Raw genomic sequence first — 19,970 nt, 5'->3', positions numbered from 1 at the left:
GGAATATCTGAACAGAGTGGGGCCATCTTTCGACTTCTAATTTGTTTCGCCCCTACAAACACTCATATAGACACCTCAGATCCCGAATTAAAGACAACAAGGGCTGCAATCCATCCAAAGTTAAGCTCCTTTTGGCCTCCTTATTTCAAGAGAACAACATGGCTCATGCACGCTTCCCCGCTGAAATCAATGGGACTTAACTTTGGTTGGATTGTGCCCTGTGTTTGTAACACAATGCAGCATATAGTGATGATGGATTTGGTATTTCTATGTTTCATTAACTGCCTTGGGCACTTTTTCTTAAAGATGGAGTAGCAAGCTATGAATCGAACACATAATATAAGCAGGACCCATCTGCTATGGTCAATTCACTAGTGGCCATGAAAAACACAGCACACACACACACACACACCACGCACAATTTTCCTTTGGGTGCAATCTCCTGTTTAAGAAGAGCAAAAGAAACTCCAGTTTTCTGGACAGAGAACTAATGGAGCAGCCTTCTTCAACCTGGGGCAAGAAGTCGGGGAAGGTTGTATTAGAGGTAACATTTACCATTCTGTATCCACCATCTGAAAACATGCATGGCCACAATCCAATGACAGTGCATTTTTCAGAAGAGAAATTGCACATGAGGTTCCTGGCTCTGCCTTTGTTTATCCAGCTATACTGACTTATCTTTCCTTCTAGAGATGTGCTGGCCCAACTCCATGACTCCTAATCACAATGACATGTCGACACAGCCCAGCTTTTGCCCGTCTCCATCCAGCCAATGTCTGGGCACCCCCAACAACCACATGTACTTTCACCTCTATGGATTCTGAAACCTGTTTATCCAGTTCAAGAAGAGGACAAGATGGACTTATATAAACCTCATGCCCCTTGAGCTTCTTGGAGAAAAGGCAAGGTAAACAAACAATTGCCTGTAAAATAAAAAAAATCCTTCAGTAGCACTTCTGAAGAAGTGTGCATGCACACGAAAGCTCATACCAAAATAAAAACTTAGTTGGTCTTTAAGGTGCTACTGAAGGAATTTTTTTATTTTACTTCGACCCAGACCAACACGGCTACCTACCTGTAACCAAAACAATTGCCTGCTTTTTCCCTTGAGTGATTTGCAAGAGCTGTTTAGGTCAGGCATCCCCAAACTGCGGCCCTCCCGATGTTTTGGCCTACAACTCCCATGATCCCTAGCTAACAGGACCAGTGGTCAAGGAAGATGGGAATTGTAGTCCAAAACATCTGGAGGGCCGAAGTTTGGGGACGCCTGGTTTAGGTGATCAGGAGGGCACCTGTGTAGGTCTCAAAACTGTATGGGACGTGTGTCCCTTGGGATTTCAGAGAACGTTTTAAAATCTGTTTTCCAAATATTGGCTCACCCATATCAATTCTACATGCCTGTCCCAATGCAGTTTTTGTTGCGCTCAGATTTATATGTGCCAGAGCTTAGATAGGGATGTGCTGTTTTGTTTTGTTTAAAAAATATGCATTTCATGAGGACAGGTGCTCCTTCAGGTATTTGGGACCCAAGCCATTTAGGCTTTAAAGACCAATAGCTGCAATGTGCATTGGGCTCAAAAGGAAACAAGACACCCAATGGTGTCATTATATATTAGGTTTGATGTGCATGGACCTGGTTGCATTACCAGCAAGTGGTATGAATGCAGATGCTTGTATATGCCAGCAATACTCTTTATGAACGCCTACAGCTCCCTCAGACGGAATAATCTAGCTTGGCATTGTCTACACTGACATTGGCTCTTCAGGGTCTTGGGTTTGATATCCTTAAGTGAAGACCGCTTCTTTAAAAAAACATCTTTAGATACGGTCAATATGGCCAACTATTGCCCAGTCTCAAATCTTCCATTCTCGGGCAACAACAACCTTGCCCAACAACTCCAGGCACAACTGGAGGATGCGGACCATTTGGATCCCTTCCAGTCAGGATTCAGGGCTCATCATGGGACTGAAACTGCCTTGGTCGCACTGGTCGATGATCTCCGGCAGGCAAGGGACAAAGGTGAGAGCTGTTTCCTAGTTCTGCTGGATCACTCAGCGGCTTTTGACACCATCGACCATAACATCCTTCTGGACCGTCTAGAGGGGCTGGGAGCTGGGGGCACTGTTATACAGTGGTTCCGCTCCTTCCTCCTGGGCCGTGTTTAGAAAGTGGTGGTGGGGGGATGAGTGTTCAGACCCCTGGGCTCTCACTTGTGGGGTGCCTCAGGGTTCTGTCCTCTCCCCCATACTTTTTAACATCTACATGCAGCCGCTGGGAGAGATCATCAGGGGGTTTGGGCTGGGTGTTCATCAGTATGCGGGTGATACCCAGCTCTACCTCTCTTTCAAATCTTAATATTATGTTGGAAGCCGGCCAGAGTGGCAGTGGAAACTCATCCAGATGGGTGGGGTATAAATAATAAATTATTATTATTATTATCATTATTATTATTATACCTGGGCATATTGTCTTCTGCCAAATATTAGGGAAGGGCGATTCCTGGACTGTCCGCAGGCTGGATTTAGAAGGCGATTGGGCTGGATCTGGAACCCAGGCCTTAGTTTGCCTACCCATGGTTTAGACACTGCAAATCTTAAATGTTAAATATAAAACAAAATATGAATTTCTGCACCTTACGGAAATTATTCCTTGTGTCCCTGTAGGTACGACTTAGTGTGTTTACCATATCCATTATGTATCGCCAGCTCACGTAGTTCTGAATTTCTCTAAATAATAAAACAAGAAGAAGAATCTGGTGACATTTCTATTTAAACAGTGGAACATATTAGCAATGTAAAAAGCAAAACTTTAAAATGTATCTTGCATACTTACCTGGGAGAGTATTTATTAAGGATAGCTTTTAGCTTGTTGAGATAGTCTGGAGCATAAACAACCACATCTTCAGTTTCACCAATATTAATTTCCACAGTTGACATGACATGATTTATGAATGTTAACCAGTTGAATTGCTGGAAGAAAAATACATGCACTTTAAGTAGGTTCAACAGGTGAACAAAAGTGTAAGAAAAATGCATTGGTGATCATTAACTCTTTTATGGTTTCTTGTGCTGAGTGACTTGTGTGCCTTGGGAAGATTTCAGGCTGCAATCCTCTACACCAGGCATCCCCAAACTTCGGCCCTCCAGATGTTTTGGACTACAATTCCCATCTTCCCCTACCACTGGTCCTGTTAGCTAGGAATCATGGGAGTTGTAGGCCAAAACATCTGGAGGGCCGCAGTTTGGGGATGCCTGCTCTTCACTCATTTGGGAATAAGTGTCATTGAACACAAGGAGACTTTTTTTTCTAAGTAGACATGCATATGTCTGTCGTCTTCTGTATTCCTTAATTATATATTGGATTTACATTTTGCCAACCTCACCTGGGATGGCTTACAAGCAAAACCAACATGCCACAACTATAATAGCAATTTAATATTATATGTTGGGGTGGGGTGGGGGATCTAGTGAGAATCAGAAGTATATTATATAAAAATTGAAATTTTGAAAAAAGCAACCATTTTTAAAAGGAAACAATGCTGTCCTCATCATTTATGAAAAGTGCCATTCGCTTTTGCCTGTTGCCTTTTGGCTCTCCACAGCCAGACTGCTGCTGTAAACAAATTCATCATACATAACAAAGGGGGCGGGGAGCCCATTTGGTAGATAACAACAAACCTCTGTCCAGTCATGTGTCTTGGAATCTCTTGGCCAATAGGCAATAAACTAAACTGAATTCATTTCAATTAAGGTTAATGAGCTGTAAAACAATCCTAAGTGCCCTTATGTTTTGATAACTCTCTTGATAATCAAAGGGACTTCCTGGACATGATCCAACCATAGTTGATTTGGGCACTCTGATTCAAACCAATGATTTTATTTTATTTTTAAATCAATGTTGGATGCAATTTTATATTTCTTTTTTTTTCTTTTAGGATTTGATATTTGAGTTTGAGAACTGTTAATTTGGCATGAAAAAATTCGTATTTGACTGTTAACATGTTTACAATTTCCCCGCCAAATGGTAAAAGAATGGATGAAATTTACCGAATGTTATTGCAAATGTCATGTCCAATGTTGACTACTACATGATAGCTGTGTATACTGGCAAATACAGATTGCTATTCAGCTATTGGATGCTAACTGTTGCTGATGTGGAATATTGATGTTTTTGAGGGACAGGAATTCATTTTAGTTCCAAACCTGATTTGATGAATCTGCTCAGTTTGCCACCCTCCCTTCCCCAAAGTCACTGTTGGTTACCTGGATGGGGCCAGAAAGGGGTGGCAGCAAAGTTGGGGCCACACAGTTGTACCGACAGGTAGTATTGTAATATGCCCAAGACCCATGAAATATTAGTTTTGTTTTATATTTTCTCTATTTTTGATTAAATGCCTCCCCCCCTTTGCATATAAACACGTAAAAAAACCAAAGCAAAACATTAATATGTTGAAAGGCAAGTTCGCCAACACAAAAGTCCCTTAATCAATTGACAGGCTTATAAATAGATTACAAAGGCCAAGGACCTCAGCCTTTGGACTTGCTGAAAGTGTTGTATTAGACTTCAACCATTTTTGATAGAAAAACAATCCCTACCAGTAAACTTTGTCTAGCTGTCAAGTGTTTGACTTACAAGCATGAAACACTTGATATATTTTCTGTGGATCCTGATCTACACAGCAAGATATGCATGCCGAAGGAGCCTCATTCATTAGCATAGTTCCAAGGCTTCAGCCATTCTTAATCTGGCTTGATGCTTGTATGTTTTAGATCCCCCTAAGTTCCAGTAAAAAATAGAATAAAACCTGCTCCCACTTTCCTGAGATATGATGCTGTGGCAAGGTTGGGGCTGCATGAGTGCGCCATTGAAATCACTCGACTGGCTCTGTTCAGGCTTAACCTCAGCACTACTTCATTTCTAGTAAGCAGCAGCTATGTGCAACTGGGAAACCAGCACTGCAGCCCTGCCTTGCTGGACAAACCACTTCTGACTATTTAGCATGATCATCAATTGTTTCAAAGGGCACCACATGCACACCTCTGTTGTCTTTTTTCTTGCTTTCACCACAGAATACAATACATTTTCAGTTCAAAAAACGAGTTCATGTCACAATACTGCATTGATTATAGCCAGTCACTGAAGGTGAAAAAAACCTTGTTATTGATCTTTTACCTGGTGATTAACTTCAAAAGTGAAGTTCTTCTGGACACTGGCAAGTGTCATTTTATTGTACAGCAGGAGAGGGTCATTTCTGTCATCAGCTTTGGTTGTAGCCTAGAAAAGCAAATTAGCAGGACACAGAGGAGATTCTTTGAGGAAGCAGCAGCAAAAACAGAGACACGGAGAAGCATCAAACAGACAGGCACCAAGATCTCTGAAGGAATATAATGGAAGGTGCTTAAGCTGTCTTGTTAAAATATGGCAGAAATCGGAAATCACATAGCTAGCTAATTTTATCAGTCAAATGATGTTGTTGAAAAATAGATATCCTGAAAAAGTATCTGCCTCTTTCCCTCCTGATCTGTTTTCCTAGGCTCTCAGTTGTAATAAGCTACATCCCCGAGAACATAGGAGGATGCTGTCTCCAGGAGCCCAGAGAGACAATTGCAGCAAGGAAATTATCTTCTCCCCCACTTGGGCACCTGTTCTGCCCTCCCACCTCATGTGGTAACTGCGAGCATCATCAGTCTACTAAAGCAGGTATACAATTCTTCTTCTTCAGAGGTGTCATCAAGGCATGACTTTGGGACAGAGGTCAAAATGCCCATGCAACAGAATCAGCAGGGTTGGGTTTTCAGTTAGAAATGAATGAACCAATACATATTATCATCTAAAGAAGGAGCCACCCCACCCCACATAAGACCATTAGTTCCATAGTGTGCCCCACTGATTGTATCAGTTTGTAGAAGGAGAAGGAAAAGGGCTGAATCTAATTGTGTCCTTCCATTCAAAGCAGGGCTTTTCATCAGCTCCATTAGCAAAAATAGGTGAGGAGGGTATTTTGACCAATCTCGCCCTCTCCCTGAAAATCAGTTCCAGTGGGTTGGGTGACCCTCCAAAAAACAGCTTAAGATCCCCACACTAAACATTTTAACCTTAATCTCTGTTAATTGTGTGCATGAAAACAGAAGAGCTTATTTACATTTGCAATCTCTTTCTCAAGATCCATAACTTTGTTCATTTCTGTGGAAATGTGGTTCTCATCGATCGCAAGACCTCTTTCCTGGCGGATCAGCTTTGCTACGGAAATCATGAAATCAACATAGGCTAAACATGCCTGTAAAGGGGAAGGGGAGGAGGGGAGGAAGGAAAAAAAAACAACACTTTTGCAAATGCATGTTGGATGTTATGCAGAACAGCCAAGTTGATACATGTGTGATGTAGTCACTGTCTTTTTCTTGAAGCTTAGGGCAGAAATAAACTTGGCATGGGGCTGCCACCCAAACCAGCATGCCTGTATTGGATTCTCTATATTTCCCACAAATTGTGTTGAATTTCATGACATGGTTTCCCCTCCCTTTGTCTGCAACAGCGGCAGCTGTTGTGCAAAAACAACAACAACAACAACAACACACCCCACCAGATTTTTTTCTCTCCAGTCCCAATACTCTCCAACTTGTTTTAAAAGTGCTCTGCAAAATACGAAAAACAAGCATAAAAATAACAATCTATCCCACCGAGCTCAGTGCAGATCAAGTTACAAGAAAGGAGATTCCGACTAAACATTTGGAAAAAGCTTTCGGATAGTAAGAGCTGTTCAGCAGTGGAACAGACTCCCGCACGAGGTGGTGGACTCTCCTTCCTTGGAGGTTTTTAAGCAGCAGTTGGATGGCCATCTATCATGGATGCTTTAGCTGAGATTTCTGCATTGCAGGGGGTTGGACTAGATGACTCTTGCGGTTCATTCCAACTCTAAGGTTCTAAGATTCTGTGATTCTATCATTAAAAGACAAATACGAGACTAAAGGCACAAGAACACAACGTGCCCAAATTAACCACCAGCAGTTTACATTCATTTACTTAAATAGGATGGGGAAATGCACAATCTGGTGAGTCCCATTTGTGGGTAAGTGAACTTACACAGGATGGGGAGGAGAGAATGTGCTCTAGGGATGCTGCTGTCTGCACAAGTCCTGCATTGAGCACTGAACTAGATGTGATGCTAATCATGACATTTGTTCTTAAGTGCAGGATTTTTCTTTCAGAAATAGGCAGGGAAAGGGGGGCAAAATATGGATCTGGATCCTGGCCTAAGGGACTTTTTAGCCATTTGTCCCCTACTGTGATCCTGAGCCGAATCAGGCCTCTTATATATTTAATTTGCAGGAGAAGGAAAAAAAACTCCCATCTGAGTGAATGGGAAGTCCAACCTTCCATGGCAGGATTAACATGGCATCTGGATTGACTCACAGTGTTCTGTGCCATTCTACTTTATTTTACCCTTTCTCTGAACAATAATTTCTTTTACATGCACCATGTTTTCTTTGCCCTTGGGCATTATATTTTTAAACAGTCACAGCTTTGTTAAATTACTATTATTGAAAAGGAAAATGAATAGTTAGCTCAGGGTGTGGGTGGGCGGGGGACTCACAACAATCCATGTCAAAACAATGTTAACAATAATAACAAACCCAACTGGCAAATGGTTATATGTCTCTAATTAAGACCAATCACAATGCTGTACCAGTCCTTCCTTATGAGCATAATTACATATTTCCAAGTGTGTACTTAAAACCTGCTGCATGAATTGCAGATTTCCTAAGCAGCTTACTTAATTAGAGTTTCTGAAACTGTGGTTTCTAGACTGCGGCATCAAGCGGATGAGCTGATGCCATATACTCATTACAGGAACAATGATTCCTGTGTAGTCAAATAACCAGTGTATCTTCTTCAGGTATCTGTAGGAAGTTCTGTGATCGGAGCCGACCCTACCATAAGGCAGAATTATGGGATGGGAGGTGCTGCCCCATCCCCAGTGCTGAAGGACAACTGAACTGTAGGTCCAGTTGGATTCCATGTGCGAAATTAAAGGGTGCTATCTTACCTTTGGACTCAGGCAGCAGAATGTCTTGGACTAGCCGTGCCTGTGATGGATGTTCTGCTTCTTATCAAAGATTCTACTCCCAAAGTCAGACCATTGGCCAATCTAGCTCAGCATTATCTACACTGACTAGCAGAACAGAGGCAGATTTAGATCAGCACAACCAGTTCCACCACACCGGGTGCTGGCTCATATGCAGGCTTACTTCTCATGCATATGCAGGGTAAAGGTAAAGGGACCCCTGACCATTAGGTCCAGTCGCAGATGACTCTGGGGTTGTGGCACTCATATCGCTTTATTGTGGCACCCGTCCTGTGGAACGCCCTCCTATCAGAGGTCAGAGAGAGAAACAACTACCTGACATTTAGAAAATACCTAAAGGCACCCCTGTTTAGGGAAGTTTTTAGTCTGTGATATTTTAATGTATTTTGATGTGTGTTGGAAGCCGCCCGGAGTGGCGGGGGAGACCCGGCCAGATGGGTGGGGTATAAATATTATTATTATTATTATTATTATTATTATTATTATTAGCCAAGGGAGCCGGCGTACAGCTTCCAGGTCATGTGGCCAGCATGACTAAGCCGCTTCTGGCAAACCAGAGCAGTGCATGGAAACACAGTTTACCTTCCCACCAGAGTGGTACCTATTTATCTACTTGCACTTCATGCTTTCGAACTGCTAGGTTGGCAGGATATGCAGGGTAGGTTCCTGCAAAACGGGGCCCATGTGAATGAGGCCAGCAGTGTTGGCTTGAATTTCCTGTGCCAGGTGTCAAAGTGGCATAACTTGATGTGACAATATGAACATAAAGAATTTCAAGATGTGATGGGACAATTTCATTTTAAATACGGAAGGAATTAAGGTATAAAGAAACTAGGACATCAGAAAGGTGGTGAAGACATATTAGCCTCAGTGAGGCTTCAGAATTAGTTAGGAAGCAAGCAGTTTTAGAGCCGCTCTTTTTAAGAGAGAGCTGTAGGAGATCCTTGTCCCAGCATACCTCTTTGTATACTCCAGCACATTCATAGTAATCGCGGGAAGGGAGTCCAAGTCCAGGCTGATCAATCTATAAAACCAATATTAAAAGATGTTCACAGGCTACAGAAAGAATGGCAATCCATGGACAGATAAATGTTTGGGGACCATGGCACCTACTTTCCCCACAGAGATGGCTGCTGGGAAGGACTGGCGTCATAAAACTAGCATCCCATCAACTACATTGCTGTGCTTACTGGGAGGGGTTAGGGATGAGTTGTTGGGGAGGTGCATGTGCAATGGCAGAGTTAATCTGGTGCAAGCGTAGCACCAGCCCTGCACTGACCTCGCTGCGTCTTGACTGTCTCCTGCCAAGTAAGCAATGTGATGCAGCTGATGTGAGGCCAGATGTGTGGTGATGCCCTTCCTCTCCCTATCAGCCACCTTGGGCTATGTTTTGAGACATCATCAATGATAGGAGGCAGCATCATGTAGGGTCCCATGACATGGGCCCCAAGTCTTCACAGGGCTGTGATTGTCAGCCCCAAGCTGTGTGCTTCTATGGCACACTCTTTTGTGGACTACCACTAGGAGAGGGGATGGAGGCAATATAGAACCTAAACCTGAGATGGGGAGCCTGTGGCACTCCAGATGTTGTTGAACTACAGATACCATCTCTAACCATTGGCCATGCTGGCTGGGGTTGGGTTGATGGAGTCCAACGGCACATGGTGGACCACAGGTTCCATATCCCCATCTTAAAACATGGGGGAAAGGAAATGCAGAGGAGGTGGCATTGACCCATGCACCTTTCTGGTATTTATATGCCCCCCCACAACAAACACATTGTAGGCAACACACATTCTGTTCACCTAAAAGTCAACTCTCACAGTGTAAGAGTATTGGTGTTGCTGTTACGGAATTCGAACAGCATTCTCAGAGAAGATCATGTCATCTTGACTTAGCCTGACTAAGCGTATTCCGTACATTGCCGGGAAAATGGGAGTACGTGAAACCTGAAATGGAATGATTGATTGAAACAGGTTTCCCTTAATAATAAAATATGGCTAAACAAGAAAAATGAACAAAAATACTAAGGGTAGCTAGCACAGGGCGCTCCACAGTGGACTACAACTTCCATCATATCTGATCACAGGCCACGCTGGCTAGGGGCTGATGGGAGCTGGAGTCAACATCTGGAGAGCAAGATGTTGGCTATGCCTATGTGCTCACAGAGCATGAGCTAGTTGTATATATGCATGACACTCCTTCAGTGACTGCCACACAACTGTCTGTAGGCGAAGAATAGATGGCCACTGCTGAACTCACACCTCCTTGTGGTTGTGTGAAGCTGCTGTCTGCACCTCTGTCCATAAGGTACTCATAGCATTCCCAATTCCCATCATTGTGGCAGCTTGGTGGAGCAGGGGAAAAGAAGTATAGAAAGGCCTTTCTAAGCATGATCAACTTACATGGATTACATGTTGCGTGGAGTTTTTATCATCTGTACCAACATACAGGCTAATGATGACCTTCTTTCCATACTGAGAGTTTAATTCTGCAATAGACTTCTCCACGTTCCACGAGGTGCCTAAAACAGCAAAAACACCCTCACACTCGGCATTTTGACACATGTAACCCTACCCCTCATGCAACCCTACCCCTATTTGGAAATGGAGCTGGAGAAGAACAGTCCTACCGTAATCGACGTCCCAGGTGTCTGATGCCACAGGCCAATCAGAAAAAGTTGGCAAGATGTCAATGAGTGGTTTGCCTCCTCTGCTATCAATAGCGGCTTGTGGGTGGAGAGAAAGACTTCCATGAGTTACTTATCTTAAAAGCACATGACACTGACATATGGAAATAAGCCTAAATACACACACACACACACACACACACACACACACACACACACTTCTTCAGAGGCCTTCTATCCCCTGGCAAAATTTATTTGAGACCAAATAAATTCTTGGGGCTGGGGTGAGGAAATTGGTAAGCAAAAAGGGAAATAATAGCTAGCGGATAGAATATGACAGAGAATATGGTGTTTTTAGCACTTCCTTTCAATTGTATCCATTCTAAACCCATTTGAGACGAACTTAGTTGGTCTCTAAGGTGCTACTGGAAGGATTTATTATTATTATTATTATTATTATTATTATTATTATTATTATTATTTGTCTTGTGTTAATTTCCATATGAATTTATCCCCTACTGTTTCTTCTCCTCTCATCCTGGATGGATATACCTGCTAAGTTGTTGCAGTCCCTTCTTTTCTATTGTGACTTGTTTCCACATATTTTGAGTGGATTCCTACAAGAATGTATTTTCAAGTGTTGGCAGGACCCTCCTAAGAGATCCTGCTAGCTACTTGCATGGGAAACCCATCAACTAAGGCTGTGTACACACTATCCCTTTGAAGCGTATTGAAAGCACGCACTTTCCTGCATAGAATTATGGGTACTGTAGTTTACCCATCTCAGAGTTACAATTCCCAGCAATCCTTAACAAACTGCAGTGCCCAGAATTCTTGGAGGGGGGAAATGGACTTCAAATGTGCACATGCAGCCTTAGAGCCCTTCCAGATTACTTGTTTATTGAGCATGCATCCTGCTTTGTTTGCAGGGAAATTAGACAAAGTTGGCTATTTACTGAACATTCGTCCTGGTTTGTTTGCATGGAGGCTAGATGGCGTTGCACCAAAGCAAGCTGTATTCCACACTTTCTTATCAGTTTCCTTTATCTCAATAAGTTTGACCTGTGGGGAAAGTGGGTTTGCTGTGCAAGAGCTTCAAATGTGCAGCCAGAATTTGCTGGTACGTGATTGAAACCCACCACAAAATGGTGAGATGCCAAAATGTGGAAGAGCTATTTTAAAAATTTCTATTGGCCTTTCTAAATGCCACCTCAATGTTGCTAGGATATATTGAAATTTGCAATCAGAATATTTACATATCATAATATTCTACAGGAATGATTTTAAAATAAAATAAAATAAAATAAAGAAGCATAGAGGGAATAAGATAAACCAATCCCTTTGTTAGTATTAGTTTAAAACAGGTTCTACTGTACTGCACTGATCATATTGTACGGAAAAACCCAGGTATCATCAACAGCCACAGGACTCTGGGACACCTCTATTTTCATCAGCTCCTGAAGTCAGTCTGGTTATACTTTGCACCACTTGTTCCTGTTAATATTTTAAATTCTAGAGTGCCTTGGGTGCCTTGGCAGAAAGGCGGTATATAAATGCAAATAATAATAATAATAATAATAATAATAATAATAATAATAATTCATTTATTCCCCGCCCATCTGGCTGGGTTGCCCAAGCCACTCTAGGCGGCTTCTAAGACGTAATAATAATAATAAAACATCAAACATTAATAGTAACAATCTGATCCAATATAAAAGTCGCAATAACTTTAAAATCAACACACAACATTCAACAATCCATCAGAATCTAATAGTAAACAGTAAAATTAAACACCAGCGAATAATAGTTAAACAGTTCGCCCGCAATAGAGAACTACCAATCTATAATCAATAAAAGTAACAGCAAGTCACAATGCATAAAATACAACAAAACATACAAAACCACGTAAAAGGATCAAATTGAGAAATAAAGAAGCACAACTTATAAATACCCCTGAACTCCTCTCTTCTCAGCTGCTGCTGTTGTTCTCAAAGTCATAATCTGGGGCAAGGCAGGTGGAAAAGCCGTTGCCTCACGAGGAACAGAAAGTCTCTCTCCCCTCACAGTTCATACATGTCTTTATATTGACCCTACCAGGGTGCCACAGAGCCATAGCTGTCAAGTTTTCCCTTTTCTCGCGAGGAAGCCTATTTAGCATAAGGGAATTTCCCTTTAAAAAAGGGAGAAATTGACAGCTATGCACAGAGCCAAATGGAATATTTTTTGCTATTGAGTGGCGTTATCTGGGAGCTGCAAGAACACAGAACAGAGCTCCATACCCTCCAACATTTCTTCGATGAAAAATAATAATTTTATTATTTACACCCCAGCCACTCTGAGCGGCCTCCAACATATATAAAAACAGAACATCATCTAAAAACTTCCCTCTACAGGGCTGCCTTCAGACATCTTCTAAAGGTTGTATATTTACTTATCTTCTCAGCTCGGGGGGTCAGATAACTCCATATCCTCCAACATTTCTCTGATGAAAACAGGGACATCCTACCATACCCTCCAACATTTCTCTAAACATTCCTCTGTCCTAAGGAAAAGCGGGACATTCTGGGATCAAATCAGAAACTGTAAATCTGGGACTGTCCCTGGAAAACAGGGGCAATTGGAGGGCCTGTGTCTCTCCCATGTGACAATCTGCAAAGGAACTTACTTTCGTTTACACAAGACCTGTAGAGCGTTTTTGCTTTCTTGACAGCTTCTATATCATCACTCTTTTCCTTGTCGAGGACGTCTGAAAAGAAGGGGGGAATCAAATGTCAATTAGAATTGGAGAAAACTCAGGCCCAGAGGCCAAATGCAGCCCCCCAAATGCAGTCTCTGTGTGTCCTCATGACTGCTCCCCATAGCCCTTCCTTTGCCACACCCGCTCTCCCCGGCTATACTCCTCAACTGCCTTGCTCTGCACCCTCCTGGGGCGTCCATGCCTGGTTGAAATGTATCTTGGAACTTGGATCATGCATCTTGTTTTGCTGGGGCAGAGGATATAGTAGGGTGTGCACAGAAAAACTATCCTACGGCACAAGGCCAAATTCCCATGTGTTGCTGTGATCACTTTTGTCTCTAGCCCTGCTCACTGCTGGCATGTGGCCCCTGGGAGGCTGCCGAGAAGACAATGCGGCCCTTGGGATTCAAAAGGTTCCCCGCTCCTGTTATAATGTAATTTAAATTGTTCCGTTCTGCAGGTGTCGGTTCACACTGCACCTTCAGTAACAATAACTGACAACCTCAAACAAAGAGCGTAATTTGAAGCCTCTTAAGTTTGCAAATGTTCTAAGGTCCACTTCACATTCTTATCTAGCCTCTCTTCTCAGCCTCACTGGATGTCACAGCTATAAGTAACACGGACAGCGTTCCTAGAACTATTTTATCTAATTTGGAATGCAGGCTGCTCTTCTTCTTCTTCTTCTTCTTCTTCTTCTTCTTCTTCTTCTTCTTCTTCTTCTTCTTCTTCTTCTTCTTCTTCTTCTTCTTCTTCTTCTTCTTCTTCTTCTTCTTCTTCTTCTTCTTCTTCTTTTTAAAAATGCATGTAACCAGATGCACTAGAAACATCATATTTATATGCCTATAAAACATTTACAAACACCCCCAGTGTGTTACATGGTCAAATTACACTGCAACATACAAAGTAACTTGCTAGAGTCTCTTTCTGACGCTCTCTTCTCTGCAACAATTGTTTTGGTCTTTAGCAGCGTCTTTCAACATATGCAACTAACTATGAACGTGTTGCCTGTTTCAGAAACTGTTTATAATGGAAGCTTCCTTTCTACAAATCCTTTATTGATTACATTGCATGCATGTTCAGTACTCTGAACAATACATTTAATAGCAGGTACTGGAGGTGAGTTTATGGAACTAGGTAGTTGGTGGCTAGAAAAAAAAAAAGGGAAAACACTGTTCTAAGAGAAGTTTGAGATGCAAACCAATACAGTGTTTGCTTCCAAGCCAGAATTTACTTTCCTCCTTTTTTATGTTTTGAAAAGATACATATCTTGATAGAACTGTCATATGCTTATGTTTAGAAAATGCCTAGATTACCATACCTAAATGCAGGATATATAATAATAATATTTATACCCTGCCCATCTGGCTGGGTTTCCCCAGGCACTCTGGGTGGCTTCCAACAAAATATTAAAATACAATCGTGCATCAAACATTACAAGTTTCCCTAAACAGGGCTGCCTTCAGATGTCTTCTAAAAGTCTGGTAGTTGTTTTTCTCTTTGACATCTGGTAGGAGGGTGTTCCACAGGGCAGGTGCCACTACCGAGAAGGCCCTCTGCCTGGTTCCCTGTAACTTGGCTTCTCGCAGTGAGTGAACCGCCAGAAGGCCCTCAGCACTGGACCTCTCAGCCTACATACCAGATGGAGCTGTTAAACAGCTTCCTTGGACACAGAATTGACCTGCGCCTCCATGGACAGATGTGAGTCCAAAATGACTCCCAGGCTGTGCACCTGGTCCTTCAGGGGCACAGTTACCCCATTCAGGACCAGGGAGTCCTCCACACCTGCCCACCTCCTGTCCCCCCAAAACAGTACTTCTGTCTTGTCAGGATTCAACCTCAATCTATTAGCCACCATCCATCCTCCAACCACCTCCAGACACTCACACAGGACCTTCACCGCCAACATTTGCTGCCAGTAAATTTAGCATCATTCCCGGCTGAGTTGGCCTGACCCCCCCCCCACCTACTTCTCACACCTAGGACAGCTGTCCACTCTTTCAGGGTCACGAGGACAGTGGATTCAGCTGTTCAGAGAGTCAGAATGCAATGCTGTGCTCTTCCTTCAGACTAAGACCAAAATTCCCCCGAGTCTGAAACGGTCTCTGTTTGCTTTTGCCAGACACAACAGAACAATTCCTAAGCTTGCGTCCGCATAACAGAAAAACAGACTAGGGTGATTTTAGGCAGTCTGGAGTATGGAAGAACTTCTATAAAATGCATGACCTGCTGACACAAAGTTGGAGGAGTGGAAAAGAAGAGAAGACCAATGGTCCCAAATGTTTTGTTCACAAATTTATATCCCACTGACCTTTCAAAACAACTTCGAGTTCATCTCTCAAAATGTCAAAGTTACTATAACGGGAACTCGTCTCTGGAATGATGTTCTTCTTTAACCATCCTCCACAGGCATACTGGTAAAAGTCTTTGCAAGGCTCTGAAGTAGCATCCATGTTTTCAATGATTCGGGCAGCTGACACAAGAAACAGACATGAAAGAAAATTAAAAATAAAAATGAGGGATTTTATGGAAGAAAAACAAGACAACGTTTGAATTACTAATACAAAAGGGATGAAATGTAGTTGCATTTTTCTAAAGTAATGTTTTCCTATAGATCTTGGTAGCCTTGCAACTACACGCTTTGTTGAGACTTAGTGGAGCATACTTCCAAGCAGAGATTGATTCATTGGTTTGTACCTACACTGGGGAATAGCTTTCAGGATTAACACAATGAATGTACTCAGTTACAAAGTTACTGTATTTCTTCCATTCTACCCTGAGAAAAAGATTGTGAACAGAGAGGGGAACTTTACAGCTGATTCATGTGATTCAGAACTTGGATCACATCACAAACCAAACCAGATCACTTCAGATGGATCTGGCTGAAAGACAGCCCCTGGTTGCCCCCGGTTGGGTCAGCTTACTCAGAGCAATTTGGAAGTGTCAAGAGATTGGGGTGTGGGGGGGGGGGAAGAAAGGCAGGTGGCAGGCCTTGCGAAAAGCTGAATGGGGCTGTTTGCAATAAAGCTTTCAATAGCCCTGCACTGCACTTTGAATGTATGTGCCTGTTCCTGGAGGGGAACACATACACACACAAACAGCCAAACAGCCCTGGATAACTCCGACCTGATCGGCAGTGATCTGGGACTGCCTCAATGCAATTCAGCTGGAATTGAAATTTCCCTGAATTATCCCAGTTCTGTCTGGGATCAGGAAGTTGACTGGCTCCTACCTTTCAGGTGTACTTGTATAAGAGAGATTTTTGGCGAGCAAAGTACGTCAAAATTACTTTGAAGCAGCAGGCAGAACAATCAGCACACCGCATGGTTAAAGTTTAGAGCAGGGAATACGGTCTTTCCCATGAAGCTATGATGATAGGATATCTTTAAACCACAGGTGGAAATCCTGCAGCCCTCCAGATGTTGCTGCACCACAGTTCCCATCATCCATGACCATTGGCCATGCTCGCTGGGGCTGATGGGAGTTGTAGTCCAACAACATCTGGATGGCAGCAGGTTCCCCGTCCCTGTTTTAAACTTTTGGAGTTCGCTGAGAGTTCTAAAAAAGAATAGGTTAGTCACCTGGTGGTTGAGGAGAGATTGCCAAAGTGAGGGCTCTTCCAGACAATCTGCTCATTCATTCATTCCTTCATTCATCCTGATTTGCTTGCACAAAGCTTACAGAGTTTGATCTATGGTGAACAAACATTCTGATTTGCTTATATTACAATGACCGTTCATCCTTCACGTTTTTTGCAGGGCATTTACATGTCTTTCTGTTAATCATTCATTCATCCCACTCTGAATTCTGCCAGTGACTTGAATAGTTTCATACAGAAGTTAGACTTCCCGCATAAACTTGCCCATAGACAAAGATTATATTCAGAATCGGTCTCCAGAGGTTAAGTAACGGTTGTAGAGCAGTGTGCCAACCATACCATTAGGCAGAGTGAGGCAGCTGCCTCAGGCGGCTGATTTTTTGGGGTTGTGAAAGGGCAGCAAGTTGTTACTTGCTTAATTTATTTATTACTGTTGTATTTTTACTACAAAGGAGATATTATCGGAGGAATTTCTGCCAACAAACAAACAAACCTTGGCTGGCCTTCAGTAGTGTGCACCTGAAGGAGAAACCATTTATATAGTAAAGAGTCCTGTCATCTTTGGGTGAAGGGTGGTATAGAAATTTAACAAACAAACAAACAAACTGCTCACTCCAGCCATGGAAACAATGTCTCCATGTTTATCTTGTATGTTGGGTGCATACACACCATATTTTAAAGCACATTTAATGTGCTTTAAATGTATGGTGTATACACAGTCCTCCTCTTGCGTCTCTTCTGGTACTGGGCAAAGATTCTTTCTTTCTCTCGGGTCATTTAAACTGTAGGAAATCTTACAGCTTTTATTCTGCTCCTTGGTTTTGCATTTGTTTCTTAATTGCCTTGCTGTTTTTACACATGAACTCTGTTTGAAATTATACACTGAACATTTTTTATGGTTTCCCCATTTATTAATGCTTGGGAAATCCTAGAAACCTACTAGGCAAGGGGCCTGTCGCTCTTGCACCTCTGGGTTGCTGCACAGCATCGCCTGTGGAAAACTAATTTATTTTATCCTATTCTCCACACTCAAATTGTCAAGATGAGGTTCTTCCTTTTGAATGGCGATGCTCTTTTAAATTATAGTTAAGGACTCTCTTCTTTCATGGAGTGCAATGTGACTTGAATTATTTTGTGATTTTCTCTCGGGAGATGGAAAGGTATTTCAGAATGCATCTGAAGAGAGCGTAATGAGCCTTACTACCCATGGATGTCCATTTGATGAGCTGGAATACTATGGATTTGCTTTAAAATAGCAAATTAAAAAGTCTGCCTGGCTGGCCCTCTCACTCCGCAAAGGATCTTAGCCTTGGTTCAGGTGTTCACCTCTGTGCATTCTCAGAATGCATGGGAGGAAGAGCGTAGAGCTGCAGGATCTTGATCCATCTCCAAAATCCTCATCCTTGATGGCTCAAGCTCTGACCTACATGCATTGAATTGGAAGGTTTGAAAGGGGGATTCTCTGAGCATTTCACAGAAAGTGCTTAGAATCCTCCGCAGGTTTGGGAACTCTGATCATGCAGAGTTTCCAGTCATGTGCAACATTCTATACATGCCCTGATGAACCCTTCACACTCAACACAGGAAAGCTACAGCCGGTGAGGAAGGAGGCATCATGGGTAATGCTGGCATGTGAAGTCCCATTAGTACCACCATGTGTTCTCAGGCCAGTGCACTCCGAATTCATGTTGGAGGGAGGGCATTAACTTTTGAAAGGGGGCATTTTTCCAATGGCCAACCCACTGAACTCAAAATTGCAACAGATGGGTTCACACCTCAACTTTGAATATAGTGGGCTACTAAAATACTTCTCAGCTCCTAACTAGGTAGGTAAAAGTAAATGACTCCTGGATGGTTAAGTCCAGTCAAAGGCGACTCTGGGGTTGCGGCGCTCATCTTGCTTTCAGGCCGAGGGAGCCGGAGTTCGTCCACAGACAGCTTTCCGGTGCCATGTGGCCAGCATGACTAAACCGCTTCTGTGCAATGGAACACTGTGATGGAAACCAGAGTGCACAGAAATGCTGTTTACCTTTCCACCACAGCATTACCTATTTATCTACTTTCACTGGTGTGCCTTCGATCTGCTAGGTTGGCAGAAGCTGGGACTGAGCAATGGGAGCTCACTCCATCATGGGGATTTGAACCGCCAACCTTCTGATCGGCAAGCCCAAGAGGCTCAGTGGTTTAGACCACAGCGCCACCCGCATCCCCTACCTACCTACCTACGCCATCACAGGTGTAGTGCACAGAACAGATAAGGTATTAGAAATGCCTGCTAGAACAGTGGCTAGCCGCTAGCCTGTTAGGACCATCAAACAAATGGAAGTATTCCTGCTCTCTCTCCTATAAGGTGAGGTCCGGTCCTGGCAATGTAGGTGGCTGCATCCACACCTGCCCAGTGATGTTGTGGGTAGGCATGCCCCAATATTGTGGTGACCACTTCCTTTTTCATTCAGCTGGAGCATGTGCAGGGAGAAAAAGACGTTGATAACCTAATCAAAGGGAGGGTTGTCAGGAGGCACACCCAGGCTTGTGGATGGCAGAATCTAGAATCAATCTAAATTGAAAGCAGCATGTTGGATTCTGTATTGAGAAAAAACTACTTCTTTGTGCTACAAAGGAGTACCAAGTGCGTGCATAGGCTATATCTAGGCAAGTCTCTCTCATAATCATGGAGCCTACAAAGCAAACGTCCTAACAGAGAAAGTTACAGGTAGGTAGCCGTCACATACAGCTCCCAAGTTAAAACAGCCACATACAGCTCCCAAGTTAAAACAGGACAACGCATCATCAGAGATCTACAGCCTCTCCTGGACAACGACAGCTCCCTTTCTCAAGCTCTGGGAGGAAGACCTTTCATTGCCTACAGACAGCCACCCAATCTTAAACAACTCCTCACCCACAATGATACAACCACCAGACTTA

The 19,970-nt window shown here is 43.0% G+C and overlaps 1 protein-coding gene across 3 annotated transcripts in view; it reads right to left on the bottom strand.

The window, feature by feature from the left end:
* MME (membrane metalloendopeptidase) overlaps positions 1-19,970 on the bottom strand; it is a 73,732-nt gene that overhangs the window by 30,259 nt on the left and 23,503 nt on the right. For 2 of the 3 annotated variants that reach the window (XM_060274462.2, XM_035132952.3), the window contains exons 4-12: positions 15,759-15,920; positions 13,379-13,459; positions 10,717-10,812; positions 10,490-10,608; positions 9,043-9,108; positions 6,144-6,278; positions 5,174-5,275; positions 2,834-2,970; positions 2,634-2,727 (exon numbers count right to left, since the gene is read on the bottom strand). In XM_060274462.2, the coding sequence (XP_060130445.1) occupies positions 2,634-2,727; positions 2,834-2,970; positions 5,174-5,275; positions 6,144-6,278; positions 9,043-9,108; positions 10,490-10,608; positions 10,717-10,812; positions 13,379-13,459; positions 15,759-15,920 (992 nt within the window). Of the gene's footprint in view, positions 1-2,633; positions 2,728-2,833; positions 2,971-5,173; positions 5,276-6,143; positions 6,279-9,042; positions 9,109-10,489; positions 10,609-10,716; positions 10,813-13,378; positions 13,460-15,758; positions 15,921-17,028; positions 17,139-19,970 lie in introns of all 3 variants that reach the window. The other variant, XM_035132954.3, reaches the window with a different exon arrangement.

This window comes from Zootoca vivipara, chromosome 5, assembly GCF_965207765.1.
Source record: "Zootoca vivipara chromosome 5, rZooViv2.hap1.1, whole genome shotgun sequence".
In the NCBI taxonomy this organism is placed as follows: Eukaryota; Metazoa; Chordata; class Lepidosauria; order Squamata; family Lacertidae; genus Zootoca; species Zootoca vivipara.
Note: the sequence above shows the minus strand (reverse complement) of the source record. Positions and strands in the feature narration are given on the sequence as shown.